The following is an 18,823-nucleotide window of genomic DNA, read 5'->3' on the forward strand; positions in this document are numbered from 1 at the left end:
TTTTTTTTCGGAATGACACTAAATCTCGACGTTTCATGCAATTCTAAGCCTTTTGGCATCAACAATTTTTTTTCGATTTCGAAAATTTCATGTACTCCCCTCTATGGTGATTTTTCAAGATATATGAAAATTCCACTAAGTGGACTGAGAAGGCTTTTTTTAGATTAGCATCACTGTTCTCATACAAATAGGCAACGCAAATGTCAAGCACTAGTTTGGAAATATGCTGCTGACTGTGTGACATAAACACTGAAGCATGCTTTTGTGAACTACTCGAATCAATCTGAATCAATTGGTGTCAAAATGAGTATCCAAAATTATTTAATAAAAGTAATAAAATATAGTAATAGTAATAAAATATAATGAAAGTCATAAAAAATATTAACAAAAATTAATAAAAGAAATATATTTTCATGAGACTGTTATGAAAGTAGAGAAAGGCATTATCACACCACTAGGTGGATTAAGAAGGGTTTTTCGACCTGTTTTCGGTTTATCCTCAAAGGTGTTATCCTCACCGAACTTCCTAATTGCATTTCGCACGGCTTTCTCACTTACTCCTCCATTTTTGCTATCTTTCTCAGTGACAGTCCGCGTTCTGTGCACCATTTGTACACAATTTTTCGACGTTGTTCTGCTGAAAGTCCATGCATTTCGAAACAAACTAATGAAAACGAATAAACAACTGCACAAGTGGTTAGAGAAAAGTGTTAACAACAGGACGCAGCCACAAAAATTGACAGATTCTGAACCATTGGGAAATGGCAGCGGTTTTTGGTTGTGTCCATACTTTCTGGGACAGTCTTTACCCTAAACCCTCATCCTAAACAATTTAAATCTTAAAAACCTGATACACTGATGAAGAATATAAATAATATTTGAAATACGTATCTGTATTAGTGTAATGACGTGACGTAGTAGAATTAAACCGTACTATTAGAGAAAAAACATTTCCGATTTCGTCTAGCTGAGTCGAATGGTATATAAAACAATGGGTCTCCGAGGCTCCGTTCGAAAGTCGGTTATCCAGTATTACCTTTCTATAGGCAAAGGTAAAAAGGATTGATCTGGGCAAAGAATCATTTCGATTGTCATGGATAAAGTAACGATTTTATTAAACCTTTTTTGGTGTGCCTGATTGGGAAACAGTACCGAATTGGCGTTTAACATCTGGTAAAATTGATATTGTTGGGGCGCTCTCAGACCGGAGACTTTGTTCCTTGGAGATTTCACGTATAATTTAAGAGCAGCGGAAATACTTGAAATAATCATTGCTGTCATGTCGAAATCGGGAGATTTGGCGTTCTCTTTCAACAAGCTACGCCGAAAATATCGTCGGAAGCATTTTTGGAAGATGCCAAGTCATTCTCAATGGTAGAGATGGCTACACTATTTTCTAATTAATTACACCGAAGCTATTCCAGTCTCCTTTCTTGTGGAACAGTCTGTATGTGTGTTGAAAAAATCTTGTTCTTTAGTGAAAACTGCACATTAAATGAAAACTCTGGTCGTCTAAACCATCTAATGTCCAACAAGGCATATCTGGTACAATCACAAATAATGGGAACCCGAGCAAGAATAAGGTTGATAAGAAGACAAAAAAATATAAATTCAAAACTGTTAAGCACTGACGAATCGAAGACTAAACGTAAAGAAGAAGGAAATCGCATAGGTTACAGCACCGAGAAAGGCTAACCCCTTAAGAAGTTATGACTAATTGAAGGACAAAAATGCATTAAGAGCAGTTCCAGAAATGCTTGGCAGATCATCAGATGCGACCTTCTCCGATTTGGATGAAACTTTGCACATGGCTTCAGTATGGCAAACCATAAGTTTTGAACCGATGGAGAGGTCAATCTGATTGGGTGAATCGATCGGGCACTCTAAAAAAATATACACTAATAAAAATATTTTTGATTTTTTTCACAAGAATTACACAATAATCCGAAAAAGTTGAATAAAAAAAATCAGGGTTTTAATTTTTTTTGATAATTTTTATTTTAAAGCTGTTATTAAAACCTACAGATTGATGGCTATCCCATCCGTGCCGTTTGAAAAATGAAGACGTTACAGCTAAATCAGTTTACGGGTGCATGCAAATGATCAAGTTCTTCTCGTTGTAATTCGGAAACCGTTCATCGTACAAAAATGGCGTCCAGGAAGAAGTTGTAGGGAATCAATAGGGTACTCTAAAAAAATATACTGATTTTTTTCTCAATAATTTCAAAATGAACCAAAAAAATTAAATTGAAAAAAAAATTCAGGGTTTCGATTTTTTTTGATAAATTTTGTTTTAAAGCTCTCACTAAAACCTACAGATTGATGGCTATCCCATCCGTGCCTTTTGAAAAATGAAGCGAAAAATAAGAAACTCATGATTTTATTAAAAATCAGCAATCTGATTTTCTTCAAAAGGCAAAATCAAATTTAAAGACAGGAGAAATTGTAATTATTTGTGATTTTTCAGAAAATTTTTCATTTGTGCTTCAGGATACTGATCAATGCCACTATGGGAGCAATGATCAAACAACCATTCATCCATTTGAAATTTATCATAGAGAATCAGAAGAGCTTAAACATTTAAGTTTCATTGTGATTTCAGAAGTGCTTAAACACGATACCATCGCGGTTCAAGTGTTTATTTCACACTTAATGTCATTTTTGAAGGAGAAAATTCAAATTAAAAAAGCAATATTTATGTCTGACGGAGCTGCCTCGCAGTACAAAAACAGAAGAAATTTTGCAAGTCTCTGTAAATTTAAACATTGATAAAACAAAAATTAAAACCCTGATATTTTTTGTTTAACTTTTTCGATTTATTTTGTAATTATTGAGAATTTTTTTCAGTGTATATTTTTTTTAGAGTGCCCAATCGATTCCCTACAACTTCTTCCTGAACGCCATTTTTGTACAATTAACGGTTTCCGAGTTACAACGATTTGAAAAAGGCAATTTTTGTGAAATGCAAAAATACATACGCCCTTTTTAAAAATCAGTCGTGAGTCGGATTGACCTCTCCATCGGTTCAAAACTTATGGTTTGCCATACTGAAGCCATGTGCAAAGTTTCATCCAAATCGGAGAAGGTCGATTCTGATTTTGTCACTTTTTCGTCTACTCATTCCTGGAATTGCTTTTAAGTGAACCATTTGCCCCTCAACCACCCAACGACGATTTTATGGGCAAACCAATAAATATTACAAACTAAATCTATTCAGCTTATAAGATCTGGAGAGATATTAAATTAATGAATGAATAATATATAACCCGATGCAGTTAGTTGCCCTTCCATTTCGCTGCTCTCATATCTGGTCTAGCTCTGGGATAACACAGAAAATGCAATCGTTCATGTTAAGTTTCCTCGAATGGCAGTAAAATTAATAGTGTATTTCAGAAAAAAAAATCCATCTCTCAGCCGTACTGAGTACCAGCTGCACATACCCTTTTCGAACGGATTCCTGCATGACTCACGGAGTACTCGTTTTTTTTTTCATTTTAACCATAGTTTGAAAGTTTGCACTTTTGCTGCATCCTACGCTTGTAATTCTGATCCAGACAGACGGAACGTTGAATAATTTATCAACTTTGAACTCTTGCCTGACGACGGCATAGCAGGGCAGGATTTATTTTCGTTCTATAGCGACTTCATTTATATCTTTCCTAGTACGCTCGGTAGGGAGTTTCATAATTGATTGTTAATCGATTGAAAACTGAAATATTAAAAGCTTAGGATTCAATCACCTTACACATGAAATCTTATAAATGCTTAAAATTTTATCGAAAGTTTAAGTCTGTTTGATTTATTAATTGTAGGATGAATCACTCTACTGATGGTCTGGCGAGATTGGCTCTGGTGTGAGTATTAGTTATTCTACATTCCAAAAGAAAATTACGCGGACGTTTGCTTGAATAGACACCATTATGAATGGAAAGAATTTTTCCTTTTTCAATCAACTCAATAATACGATAATTGAGTTTTATCACGTGAGAGACTGAGAACTAAGTTCAAGGATCTCTTTATTCGAGCTTATAAAGCTCATAGTAGTACATCTCACAATTTAGTTCCGTCCGTTGACGGACACTTCTATCAGTGGTATCTCCGGTAAACGTGCCGTTTGGGTTTAATGTTTCATTTTCATAAAACATTTGAGCGATAAGATAACGTTGAATAATGACTTCGGGAGCGATGTTTACTCACGAGACAGCATCTAGTTTACCTTATATAAATTAGAAGTGGAGCATTTTGTTAAAGACAAATACGTGATAATAATATTACCTGCCATAATATTTGCTGGTAGATTAAGATACTGGCAAACATTGTTAGAGCAGTCTCAAATAGTAGCGCTTTCCCAAACACTCATCCAACTTTTATCTCAATGAAATTCTGTTCTGCTTCTAGCTGTTCACCACCATTGGACACCACGCCCTTTAAATGCGTCATAGATGGCTAGTTGTTTGATCTGAACTGCCACTGAAGCGTATCGCAACGTATGACACAACGAGCTCGCATCCCATTATCGGTGTTTCATTCAAACGAATTACCTTCCGATGGGATTCAAGCGGGCAGCAGAATCGAGTCAAAACGTCGTGTTTATAATTTTACGATTCAATTCTTCTTCGTACACTCAGTCTGGGGAGTTTGCTATTGTTGAGTGATGATGGACTATCGATTGAAATTCCTGGAGCTACCGGGCCATAAAACTCTAGTTGCAAAAATCTGCTCGAAACTAGAAATGTTTGGATACTGATTTTGCTGGTTTTTATTCAAATTAGTAATATTACATGTCACACCGAACGGCACGAACATAACTCTGGAAGTGTCGGTTAAAGACTGTCCCAGAAAGTATGAACGCAAATAAAAACCGCTGCCATTTCGCAATGGTTCAGAATCTGTCAATTTTCATGGCTGCGTCCTGTTGTTTACACTCTTCTCTAACCACTTGTGCAGTTGTTTATTCGTTTTCATTAGTTTGTTTCGAAATGCGTGGCCTTTCAGCAGAACAACGTCGAAAAATTGTGTACAAATGGTGCACAGAACGCGGACTGTCACTGAGAAAGATAGCAAAAATGGAAAGAGTAAATGAAAAAGCCGTACGAAATGCAATCAGGAAGTTCGGTGAGGATAACACCTTTGAGGATAAACCGAAAATGGGTCGAAAAAAAGTTCCTGCTAACCCTCAGTTGGATAAACGTATACTGAAGGCGTTCGAGCAAAAGAAGCAGGTTTCAGTTCGGGATGTGGCCAAAAAAGTGGGAACTTCGAAGTCAAATGTTCTTCGTGCTAAAGAACGTTTGAATCTTCGAACCTATAAGAAGCAGAAACAACCAAAACGTAGTCCGAAACAAGAAGCATCGATCAGGCCGAGGGTTCGAAGGTGTACAATACGATTCTTGCTGGAAATTTGGACTGCATAATCATGGACGACGAAACCTACGTGAAACTCGATTACAATTTTTTGCTGGGACCACAATATTATACGGTGCGAGAAGGGCAAGTGTTAAACCAGTCCGAGACATCGATTGAAGTCGAAAAATTTGGTAAGAAAGCTATGGTCTGGCAAGCAATTTGTAACTGCGGTAACATTTCGAATCCCTTCATTACCACTGGTTCAATGAACAGCGAAATATACATCAAGGAATGTTTACAAAAACGACTTCTATCAATGATTCGAAGCCACAAGGATCCTGTTGTCTTCTGGCCAGATCTTGCTTCTTGCCACTACTCGAAATCAACGGTAGAATGGTATACTACCAAAAATGTCACTTTCGTGCAAAAAGACATGAATCCATCAAATTGCCCACAACTTCGACCAATTGAGGAATTTTGGGCATTAACGAAGGCACATCTTAGGTTTCGGCAGTTCGCAAGAAGGTGCGCCAGCTAGTCAACAATGGCTAAGTAGCAAATGTTGAGAATAATATTCTGTTGTTGTAGTCTAATATTATCAGTATATCGAATAAAATTTGAATATCTAACACTTGTGAATTATTAACAGCGAAATCAAAGTGCGTCCATACTTTCTGGGACAGTCTTTAGTTGACTTGAATAGAAACCAATGTCACGAACAAATATATCAGGTAGTCGTCAAGGTAGAAATCAAATATTACTCAAACGTGACAATTTCTTGTAAACGGCAAAATTGAATCTCATTTTCTACATAGAGTAAAGAATTCGCTTTTTATGTTTAGAAATTGTTAATTAATGCTATCTACATTAATACGACTATTATACAGGTATTGTTTTGCTAGGTGATTAGGGCGATAGAAAAGTATAAAATTTACTCCAACTAAGCGATATTTTTGTTATCCAAATCAAATTCAAAAAAGTCCGTAAACAGGTTATATCTATCATAATTGAAATTGCGTGGGATAGCTGAGGCCGTAAAGATAAGATAAAACAGTGAATTTACGATTATGCATGAACATTTGCTCCAGTAAAAGCTCTTTATTACAGTACGATCGAAAACAACAACATATTGATGATTCAGAGTAGTGTTTAGCTTTTTTTTAGTAATAAATCTGATTCATTGAGTCCATATTTGACCATGGATGAAACATGGATCCATCACTTCACTCCAAAATTAAAACGATCATCATCTGAGAGAACTGCCGCCAGTGAACCAAGCTCGAAGCATCCAAAGGCACAAGAATCAGTTGGAAAGGTTATGGTTTCAGCAGGGTGAAAATAAAGGAAAAAAGTCGGGAAGTTGGTTTTACCGAAAAATTTAATGAAAAACGGGGAGAAGTATTACTAGTGCAAATATGAGTAACAGTTTTCAGCATTATTTTTTTTTACTCAACAGGCTTGAGCAAGAAACTCAGAGTGTTGAAAAAGATTATTGCTCCACACAGGAAAAAATGATGAAATCTACACGACACGTAATTCCATGATACTTTGAAAGAGCCATCAATTAAAATTCGAATGAAAACCAACGTCGATGTAAATGTAAATTAGAATGCCTTGATTTTTCAATGAACTATAAAACATATTTTAATTTACGCTTAGTTTTGCTTATAAAGTATATTTAAAAGTAAAGATCTGACGAGTAACTTTAATTTAATAATTCAATTTCCTGCTCCAAAGATGTGCATGAAAATAGATGCAAATATTTTTATCTGTGCGTACAGGTTCTATGTTAAACAATCCATTGGAACACCAACATCCAACTAATTTTCGGGGGTTTATCAGCAGATTCCAATTTATCAGCAACCATCAGAGCTTTTTCAGTTGTTTTCAATAACAGCACGATGAATACTCATAATGAAAAATAAAGATAACATGCCTGCTTCTGTTGGATTTTCAACAAGTATACAAAACACTTGCAAAAATGTTGGCAAAAGTCTCAAGTAGGAAAAATTTTTAATTTATTTGAAATCCTGAAATTTGAAATTCTGACAGATGATCGAATCAAAGTCTGTTAGAGAAATCAGTTCACTACAAATGTGATATTGATCTACTGGAACCAGATCAATTGTAGAACGATTTCTCATAAAAGATAAACAAGTTGGGCAATTTGGAAATAAAACTGAGTAGAAACCAGCGGAGAGTTTATTATGACGAACTCGTATTTTCTGGTTACTCCACAAGAGATGCTGAGCATTTAGAACCCTATTAGGAAAAAATAGATCTGCAGTGGGTAAAACCTTTGCGTAAAACAGGGCAGAGGGTAAAACTTTTGCGTAAAACCAAACAAATCTACATCTTCAAAACCATTGTGTGTAAATACTATTTATACTCTTAATTATTTGCATGACATTTGATTATCTGACTCATAGGCGGCTATTTTGTAGAATATAGCTTGTGAGGAAAGTCGAACCACCACGTATTTGTATTACAAAAAAATAATGTTTCATCTATATCTTTCATTAAAATCATCACGAACAACTTACAAAGTGGTTCAAAACTTTCCACGAGTTTTTTTTTAAATGCCAAAATTGAATATATTCGTATAATCCTTATAACTTCGAAATAATTTTTACCGCAATTTAAACACCATATGTCCATATGACAATTTGTTGTGGCATAACCGAGTATTTCTATATCACGAGAATTGAAATCGACAATCGACTTGCCTGCCACCCTGTTCAGTATTTTGAGATGCACATGGCATAATCTTCATCGACTATCTTGAGAAAAGAAACACATAACGATAGCGTTGTTAGATCGTTTGAATGTAGAAATCAAGGGAACATGATCTCATTTGTCGAAGTAAATTCAAAGAACAATATCTCCGAAAATATTCAAAATTCGACTTCGAAACTCACACAACATATCTATTAATAGAAGCTGGGGTCCCCTAGAAGATTGATAGTACCTATTATCTTTCTTCGAACAGTTCCAGCCTAGATTCCAGGTAAAAACCGAAACTTAACCAAGAATAGAACCACTGGGTTTCTCCTTCCATGTCGTAAAAGGAGACAATTACAGGAGTTTCTTTTTTCCTTCAGTTATCAATTTTTTTCAATTTCATTCAACTTATAAATTTCCAGTAAGCTTCTGAGAAAAGTTTTATTTGGTATTTTTTCTTATTTCATGTTATTGCTTGTTTTTCACGATTACAAATTGAATGATAAAAATGAACTATTACGAAATCCGTAAATATTATAATGTTATTAATAGTGATAACATAGATCTCGTGCACCGGCTGCCCAGATCAACCAATATAACAAATTTACCATTTTACGCGGTAAATAATAAAATGGAAATAATAAACAAGCAAGACGCGCGTGAAATCTGTTGATCTTTGTTTGGTGATTTAGAATGATTTGATATAATTTATAGAACCTATTATACTATTTTGTCTAAATCCTATTCACCTATTTATTTCGAAGCAGGTATTTCCATGTAGGAAAAACAGAGGAATTTTTATTCATTACGCGGTAGTATTTAGAATTTTCCTTCAATTTCCACGAATGTGAATCAAGACTTCCTGGGACTTCAATATCGGATATTGTTGAAACGTTCACTCAGGAGTGTGAGTTTAGTGGTGCATCCGAGCATTTTGAAATCGGAACATGCTAAATCGCACGCGAATACTGCCATCACTGAAATCTAAACAAACAAATATCCTGCTCCTGGGACTCTTGTGGAGTGCGCAGTGGTAAACTAACATCCTTTCCCATTCCTTAGACGATATACATTCTGGCCTGGCCCGCGCCAGTACTGATCAATGAATTCTGGGGATATCCGAAGATGTACATTGAAAGATGATTTTCCAGTCCCAGGTCGGATCATCTAGAAATTCTCTGTACAATTTCAGCTAATCCCGATCAGAAACGGAGTACCAGGGGTGGTCGCTCAAGCTCAAGGCAACATATCTATCGATTAAAATAATAAGTGAAAACTTGATTTTTCATAGAGTGCCTCCCTTAAGATGCCATATAGAAAATTCCTGAATTTCATATTCATTCGTCTTCCGGCTCCGAAATTACAGTGTAAAAGTTCAATTTCAAATTACTTACTTTTCGCAAAGATGGCGGGACCGATTTTCACAAAAACTTAAATTCGAATGAAAGGTCTTATTGTCCGAAATAAAACTCCTGAATTTTGTTCGGATGCGACTTCCGGTTCCGGAATTACACGATGATAAGTGTTCAAATTTTTAAACCGTCGTTCAAAGTACGATACCAAAATCGTATAGAATTTTCTAACTTTAACTAAAAACCATTAGGTATGTCAGTTGATGACTTCGATAGTACCGATTGTGGAAGTATCTGCAATAGTAGAACTATCTCATTTTGTACTAATAAATGCACAACAAAACTTTTTTGTTTTCTTTCAAGATTCATAGAAAATCATTTTGAAGAATACCACATTATATAAGTGTTATAAGAAAGATATAAGGTTTTCCTGGAGAGAAGTTTGTAAGTGAAAACACTCACATATCTAACAAACAAACCCACATCTGAATCGAAGAGACCTTATTACAAAGTATCATGCTCGGATATACTCAAACTAAATGACGCGTGTTTTCCTGCATTAGGAGTTTCCTACGAGGCCAGTCCCTAGTTGGACATATAAACACTAAACAAAGTATATATTGTTTTGTACGAAGTTATCTAAGCTCGTGAAGCGTCACTTGGTGGATACGTGTTCTCCTTCAATAACATCATCGAACAATTCTGCAGACAACTTAAGATAAAGGGGACGATGAGTAAGTCGATGTTTTTCACGCAGCCCATCTGGGTTCGACTTCCAACACATAGGATCAGAAAATTTTTCTGGCCCGACTATATGGTTGGCGAATGACTATATGGTTAAAATCTCTAGACTATATGGTTAAAACCTCTAGAACCGAAACAAAAACTTGAGATAAGCTTTAAAAAATCTAAAATAAAATTAAGTTACTATAAAAATCAGAGAAACTTCACACATTAACTTATTATTGATGGCAGCATAGTAGAACGAATCCCCTTACGGAGTGTATCGAAAATAAGCTATCCACAATTTTTTCCTTCAAATTATGATCAAAAACGATATTTTATTCAAATTGAAAATTGATCCTTCATTGTACAAGGTAAAACTTGAGCATAATGAAAACCGGATGAAATTTAAGTTATTCCTTCACGAATTTTTGAACTTTTGATCGAACGCTCTTCATCAAGTTCCGGACAAGTGTTGTATCGCATTTTTGGATGCTTGAGCCCAAAATTTTTCGAACTCCTGCATGTTCCCAGCTGCCTTACCAGTCTTCTTGAAGACCCTTTTCACGATTGCCCAGTAACGTTCGATGGGTCGAAGCTGAGGGCAATTTGGTGAATTGATGCTTTTCTCAACAAAATGTATACCCTTTTCCGCAAGCCAATTGAGAGTGGTTTTGGCATAGTGAGCCGACGCTAAATCCGGCCAAAACAGTGGGGGTGTACTCTGCTTCCTATATGAAGGCAGCAATCTTTTCTGGAGACACTCAGAGCGATAGATTTCTGCATTTATAGTTCCGATAATGTAAAAAATGGTTGACTTCAAATCACAGGAACATATTGCTTGCCATACCAGCACCTTTCGACCGAACTTCTTCCCTTGAATCGACCTGTCCGCATCGCTCACATCCTCCCCAACGACGAGTATTGTGGAACAGGAGCGGTTTTTGAGTCCTCCTTTACATAAGTCTCATCGTCCATCAAAACGCATGCATCCAGGCACTGCAAAAGACGCGAATACAATTTCCGGACCCTTGTAGCTGCTCGCTTCTTCTCTTCTACACTTTGTTTCGAGATTTTCTGTTTCTTGTAGGTCTTCAGGTGATTTCGCCTCTTGATACGCTGGATCATTCCGACACTCGTTCCTGCTTTTTTGACCCAATCACGTATTGACATTGATTTGTTCTTCATGATTAGAGATACCGCTTTCTGGTCCAGTTTTGGGTTGGAAAAACCGGGTTTTCTGCCTCTTCCTGGTAGCTCATCCAAAGAATAGTGTTCCCCAAACTTATTAATGAAGGTTTTAACACCGGCATGATGAATTCCAAACTACTTCGCCAATTTTCGCATAGTAATACCCTTCTCACTTAGCCATGTGTCCAGAACCTTAATTTTAACTTCCTTTTCAATACGTGACATTTTGAAAATGCAGACTTTTAACCGCACAAACAAGTAAACAAACGAAAGCTGACAGCCAAACGCACAGCATGCTGTGATCTGAGCATAAAAAACCATCACAAATACATGCGTACAACACAAATGTATGTTGATAGCTTATTTTCGATACACTCCTTATGAATAATTGATGATAAGGGCAGCGGATGAATCGAGCACTTCACCACCTCTGCTAATGCACTAATGAGTCGAAGACGAAATGCAAAAAAAGAAAAGCGTTTTCCTATATTTCATGCTGTTAATGTTCACCGACGGAAACATTTGTCGTACAACTCTCATCTTTAATAAGAAATTTTTCATAAAATGACACTTTTCGTCTGCTTGACATTTCATGCTGAACTAAGTTTTTTTTTAATCACTATACTTTGACGAACCTTGGACGAAATGCAATTGAAATTCGAATTATTTTTTCCGCAACTTTATGACTTGCACTGTACAAGACCTAAAAACTCTTTACCAAGAATCGTAGTTTCTGATTCTACTGAATGCTTGGCAGTCATGGAAGGGGTAATTGAATATCCCTTTCCGTAAGTGTAAGAGCTCTTATTCTAACCGAACAACATTCGATGGACAATTGTATCAACCATTTTTCTTATGCAGATGCCTCGGTTCTCATTGCCAGTGTTCAGGTGGTTAACACAAACTGGCTCGTTTGGGTATGCAATCCAAAAGACCCTGTACTTGCTCCGAGCCACCTACAAAAGGTTAAAAAAAAAACAAAATAAAATACAAAGGAAATATCATTTCCTCTCTGCTATTAATACTTACCTTTTACCAACACACGGCTACCATCGGAAAAGCCGAAGTTGTCAAAACATGGGATGTACGCAAACGGTATGTACACTTTGTCCAACGTTTGTTTGTTATGTCTACACTCTGCACTGCAACCTGACTGACGGCTGATGGTTATTGATGACTAGTGGTTATTCGGTAGCGATTGGATGGGAGAGAGGGGGGGGGGGAATAAATTTGATTGAACGTAATGCTGATGACTGTTGATAGCGAAGGTAAATGAGTATTAATCAAACATCCTTTTTTTCAATTGTTATTTTCAGATTCAATCCAGCTTTCAATATGGCCACCATAAGGCAGGCAATCAATGAAACAATAGAACGAGGTGAGTTACGAGCAATCGATTGCTAATTATAAAAAAAAGTTTCGATTTGTAATGACCTTAACCTTAGTTAGTAACTATTCGTTCGATCGTGGAACATTGAAACTGATTCGTTTTTAATGTTAGACCTTGGTGTTCTTCTCAAAACAGTTCGTATACCAACACCCACCCGACTGCGGGACCTCATCCGACAGATCCGTGCGGCTAGAACGGGTGCCGAGGAACGGGCAGTGGTCAACCGAGAATGCGCCTACATCCGGAGCACATTCCGGGAGGAAGATTCTGTCTGGCGATGTCGGAACATTGCCAAACTACTCTACATCCACATGCTCGGTTATCCGGCACATTTCGGCCAGTTGGAGTGCCTAAAGCTTACCGCCAGCCCACGGTTCACAGATAAACGGATCGGTTATCTGGGTGCAATGCTGCTACTGGATGAACGGCAGGATGTACATTTGCTGATTACCAACTGCTTGAAAAAGTGAGTTCTGCTGACTGTTTTTATTCATCGCGAATGCACGTGAATAATTTTTTTTCCTCCACAACACAGCGACTTGAACAGTCCGACACAATTCGTGGTAGGTCTAGCGCTATGCACCCTCGGAGCGATAGCCTCACCGGAAATGGCACGGGATCTAGCCGGAGAGGTAGAGAAGCTGATGCGTTCACCCAACGCCTACATCAGGAAAAAAGCAGCGCTCTGTGCGTTTCGAATCATCAAACGGGTTCCAGAGCTGATGGAAATTTTCCTTCCAGCCACTCGGTCGTTACTAAACGAGAAAAATCACGGTAAGTGTCAGCATTTACGTTGATAAGGGCGAGGGCCACTTAATCGGAATATCAACTGGGGGAATTATTTTTAATAGGCGGTGTAATCAAAAGAAGCAGAGCTATCATAAAATTTTGTGCGGTATGGTCTGAATCTGCAATGTTACATTGCTTAATCAAGAAGTAAAATACATAGTCATAGAGAACATGATCCTTCCGACGTGTCAAACACAACTATGCTATTTCGTGAAGCAAACACCGAAGAGCAAAGCAACATCATCTATGTCCAAAGATAAAATCCTGCCAAAATACCCTCATAAACTAGCAAAGATGAAGACGTTGCCATCGTTGCTACATTCATTGCAAATTGGATCTAATTTATTCATACACGCGGGTCGGTAAAAAGGGAGCTCCAGTTCGGATGCCGCCTGTGGATTGTAACGGCCGTGAATTAATTTGCACTCGATGCAAATAACGATACTCCTGTGGTACAGCGGCCGGCAACAAACCAAACCAGTCAGCTGTGCTACTTGCCTGCCGGGTCTTTTGTAATTGTTTCATTTTGAATCATGCCATGAGGGTTTATGTTGATGATGAAACGTAAACGGTGCTATCTTTTAGTGAGGCCGACCAATTTCTCCAAGAGGAATAACCGCACTTTTTCATGTGTACTTACAGTGGTGAATGTTGAACACGAAAAAAGATGGGACATGAAAATACTGTTCGAGGGACGGGTAGGGTCTAACACAGTGGTTTCCAAACTTTTTTGGTCGAATACCCATTTTAAATATATTATTCGTTGCTTATTGCTCATCAAGTAGAAAAAAAAATTAAACTTCTACGACCATCAACATTTTTGCAAATAACTCGAGAATTAAATATAAAATAGATAGAAATGATACAAAAAATAATTTGCTTCTCATCGTTCAAACATTGGATAAGAAAAACAACAACAAAATCTCACATATCATTGCTCAACCAGAGAAATAAAGTGGTAGAGGAATGAAGATTTGAGTGCGATATTGGATTACAGGGGATCAACTAAAATGTGAACTTAACCGACTGTGCACAGTCAGATCAAATACCAAGTTCTTTTCTAGTCGGAAGTATTCTGCGTTGTGTATCATAACATCCACAGTAGTTCAGTTGACAGAGCAATTTCCCCGGATTGTAGAAGGTTGCGGGCGGATTTATAACTGTCTCTGGAAGCTTATGACGCCAGTTTTTGGATTTCATTATTTTCATTTTATCAGTCATAATTTCAGACCGTCTTTTCGATAGGTGAAGTTTTGTGTTTTCTTTTTGTGGCGAATGTGGACAACACTATGATTTTTTTAAAAGCTCGCTCAAAAGTAACTTTTCGGGTCATTTCTAGTTCTGGTTTTACTTCTTGTGTGAAAGATAAAAACGAAAACATTTTAAATCCAACAGTTTATTTGAGGTCAAACAGTTTATTTGCGACTCTCAAGCGACGACTTTCCACAGGAAAATTAGGGAAAAAATAAGTTTTGTTGATAAAGATGTGCATGACTGTGTTTATTACATTTGTCAGTAATTTCTATGAAAAACTCCCAAGTCCTCTCACTCAGTAATAACTAAGCGATAATTAGATCTGGATTCAGGTCTTGAACACTTAATTAAAATTTTAGATTAGAAACTATCGAACAAATTTGCTGGATCAGAATACAGAATCTGAATCTGGATTTTTGAAAAAGATACTTTATCCGAATATGGATTCTGAACTTGAAGCAGAATTTAGTACTTATATTTGGAACATGGATCTGGATTCTAGACCTGGAGTTAAAGACTGTCCCTGAAAGAATGGACGCACTTTGATTACGCTGTAAATAATTCACAAGTGTTAGATATTCAAATTTTATTCGACATACTGATAATATTAGACTACAACAAAAGAATATTATTCTCAGCATTTGCTACTTACTCTTGCGAACGTTCCTCATTAAATTCCGTACAGAATTCTTGGTGACAAGTTTTGACACTTTTTCCATTCTTTTTCGAACTGTTGAATGGTTTCGGCTGCCGAGACATGTTTCCTAAGATGTGCCTTCGTTAATGCCCAAAATTCCTCAATTGGTCGAAGTTGTGGGCAATTTGGTGGATTCATGTCGTTTAGGACGAAAGTGACATTTTTGGTAGTATACCATTCTACCGTTGATTTCAAGTAGTGGCAAGAAGCAAGATCTAGCCAAAAGATAACAGGATCCTTGTGGCTTCGAATCATGGGTAGAAGTCGTTTTTGTAAACATTCCTTGATGTATATTTCGCAGTTCATTGAATCAGTGGTGATGAAGGTTTTCGAAATCTTACCGCAGCTACAAATTGCTTGCTCCATGATTATGCAGTTCAAATTTCCAGCAAGAATCGTATTGTACAGCTTTCGAACCCTCGGCCTGATCGATGCTTCTTGTTTCGGACTACGTTTTGTTTGTTTCTGCTTTTTATAGGTTCGAAGATTCAAACGTTCTTTAGCACGAAGAACATTTGACTGCGAAGTGCCCACTTTTTTGCTCACATCCCGAACTGAAACCTCCTTCTTTTGCTCGAACGCCTTCAGTATACGTTTATCCAACTGTAGGTTAGCAGGATTTTTTTTTCGACCCGTTTTCGGTTTATCTTCAAAGGTGTTATCCTAACCAAACTTCCTGATTGCATTTCGCACGGCATTTTCACTCACTCCTTCCATTGTTGCTATCATTCTCAGTGACAATCCGCGTTCTGTGCACCATTTGTACACAATTTCTCGACGTTGTTCTGCTGAAAGTCCACGCATTTCGAAACAAACTAATGAAAACGAATAAACAACTGCACAAGTGGTTAGAGAAGAGTGCAAACAACAGGACGCAGCCATAAAAATTAACAGATTCTGAACCATTGTAAAATGGCAGCGGTTTTTGGTTGCGTCCATACTTTCTGGGACAGTATTTAGATTATGAATCTAAACTCCTGACAGAGATTTTATCCTTGATGCTGGACCTGGATTCTGCGCCAGAATTTTGTTTTCTGAACTTCTGACAGAGTTTTCAAAATTAAACTTTCAACCAATTTTGCACTTGAACTGTGAGTCTGAATTGGATTCTGGACTTGAGTTCTCTGGGATTCCTCAATTCTAAACTTGAACCTAAATTTTTGACAGAGATTCTAATCCTAGAGCAGGATTCTGAATCAGGACCCTGGAGTTGGATATCCGACAAGGTTTCTGGATCTAGACATGGTTTTTGAACTAGAATTCTGACAGAGATTCAGACCCTGAGACAGAAATCTACCCTTGGATACTAAGTATAGATTTGGATTCTAGAACTGAACCTGATTTCTTGGCTTGAACTTTCGATGCAGGTTTCGGATCTAAACCTGGAGCAGGATTCTGGAGCTGGATTCAGGATTTCAAATTTAGTCAACAAAATTGACAGAGATACTGGGAATGCACCAGAATCGTGAACCTTGATCCTGATTTTGGATTCTGAATCTGAAGCTGGATTCAAAAAACATAACTCATGACTTGGATTCTGGGCCAAAATTTTGAAGCATGTTTAAGAACCTGGTTTCTGGATCTGAGTTATGGACCTGCATTCTGACCTTGGATCCTAATTCTGCATTCTAAAACTGACACAACTGAATTCTTTATTTGGATTCTGAATCTGGACCTGGATTCTGTACATGTATTTTAAGGAGTGTATCGATAAGTTGTTAGCAACATTCAAACAGTTATTACTCTGAAATGGCTTAATTTTTTGCAGCGTGTTTTGCGGTGACATGTTTGTTTACATGTCAATAACAGCTGCGCAATCGATTGGTTTCGGTACGGTTTATCGTTTCAATGATGAGTCGAATAGATCCGGAAACGCGAAAGAAAATTCTGCACACTTGGTGCTCAGAAAGTGGTGTCACGTACAACGAAATTGCAAAACGGGTGAAAGTGCACCACACCAGTGTCAAAAATATTATCGAGAAGTTCGGTAAGACCCTTTCCATTAAGGATTTGCCCCGATCCGGTAGGAAAACGGGTCCCAGTCAGCCCGACCGGGACTTAAAAGGGGTTGAGTACATCAAGAAAAACCCATCGGCGTCGACGCGGGATTTGGTCAAGCAGTTCAACACCAGCATCGGGATGATTCAACGAATCAAAGTTCGGAACTCCCTGAAAACGTACAAGAAACAGAAGGTGCCGGAAAAGTCCCTGGTACAGCAAGTTCAGGCCAAAACAAGAGTGCGAAAACTTTATAACCGGATTCTACAGAATAAAGACGGATGCATCCTGATCGACGACGAAACCTACGCCAAGGAAGACTCTCGAGCGCTGCCCGGACCGCAATATTATACGAAATCGGTGTACCAGGACCTGGACGACGCTGACACCACGGTGGCGATGGAAAAGTTTGGGCAGAAGGTGTTGGTCTGGCAAGCAGTTTGTACCTGTGGTTTGCGGTCGCCAAGGTGTACGAGGAAGAATGTTTGAAGAAGAGAATGCTGCCACTGTACAGAAAGCATAAGGCTCCTCCTCTCTTCTGGCCGGATTTGGCTTCAGCCCACTACGCCAACTCCGTTCTACAGTGGTTGTCAAAAAATAATGTACAATTCGTGGAAAAGGACATCAACCCACCGAACTGCCCGGATCTTCGGCCAATTGAAAGGTATTGGGCAATTTTCAAGTGGCACTTTCGGAAGGAAGGTACAGTGACCCAAAACATGCAGGAGTTCAAAAAAAAACTGGATAGCTGCCACCAGGAAAGTCACAAAAGTAACTGTGCAGAATTTAATGAAGAATGTCAAGTCCAAAGTGCGAGCGTTTCACAGAAACTAGGTTTTTCTTCAATATAATCAGTGAAGTACATAGAAATGTAATTTTTCTACAATATGTTATATCGAAAACTGATGTCAAAATATGTTTTTTTTTCGCTTCTTTATTCAATAATCAATGTTGCTAACTACTTTTCGATACACTTCCTAAGCCAAGATCTGGAATTCTGGCCCCGAATCAGTTGCTGACAGAGTTTTTGAACCTGAAACTAGATCTTGAACCTTGACTCTTCATCTGAATTCTGGACTTGAATTCTGGACCTAGTTTCAGAACATGGACGTGGCTTCTTGAGCAAAAATTGGGATCCGAATTTTAGGCCTGAATTTTGGACCATAGGTTTTCGTGTGTTTCGTACATAAGCTCTGATCCCAGGCCTAGATTCTGGGTCTGAATTTTAGGAACGTAAATTCTGAACCGGGAAGCAGGATTCTGGGTCTGAATTCCGAACATGAATCTGAATTCTGGATCTGACCTCAGGATTCTGAACAAGGTTTTGGACTCGAACTCTGAAAATCATTCTGACCATTTGGA

General features: G+C 37.7%; 1 protein-coding gene across 10 annotated transcripts in view; it reads left to right on the forward strand.

Annotated features, from left to right (window-relative positions):
• Positions 1-18,823, forward strand: part of LOC131431488 (AP-1 complex subunit gamma-1) — a 65,293-nt gene that overhangs the window by 13,877 nt on the left and 32,593 nt on the right. For 8 of the 10 annotated variants that reach the window (XR_009229682.1, XM_058597235.1, XM_058597229.1 and 5 more), the window contains exons 3-5: positions 12,650-12,711; positions 12,835-13,189; positions 13,259-13,497. Coding sequence is in view for 9 of the 10 variants with exons in the window: in XM_058597235.1 (XP_058453218.1) it covers positions 12,650-12,711; positions 12,835-13,189; positions 13,259-13,497 (656 nt within the window). In the remaining variant the exon portion in view is untranslated. The remainder of the gene's footprint in view (positions 1-12,649; positions 12,712-12,834; positions 13,190-13,258; positions 13,498-18,823) is intronic. The other 2 variants (XM_058597236.1, XM_058597238.1) reach the window with 1 other exon arrangement.

This window comes from Malaya genurostris, chromosome 2, assembly GCF_030247185.1.
Source record: "Malaya genurostris strain Urasoe2022 chromosome 2, Malgen_1.1, whole genome shotgun sequence".
Taxonomy (NCBI): Eukaryota; Metazoa; Arthropoda; class Insecta; order Diptera; family Culicidae; genus Malaya; species Malaya genurostris.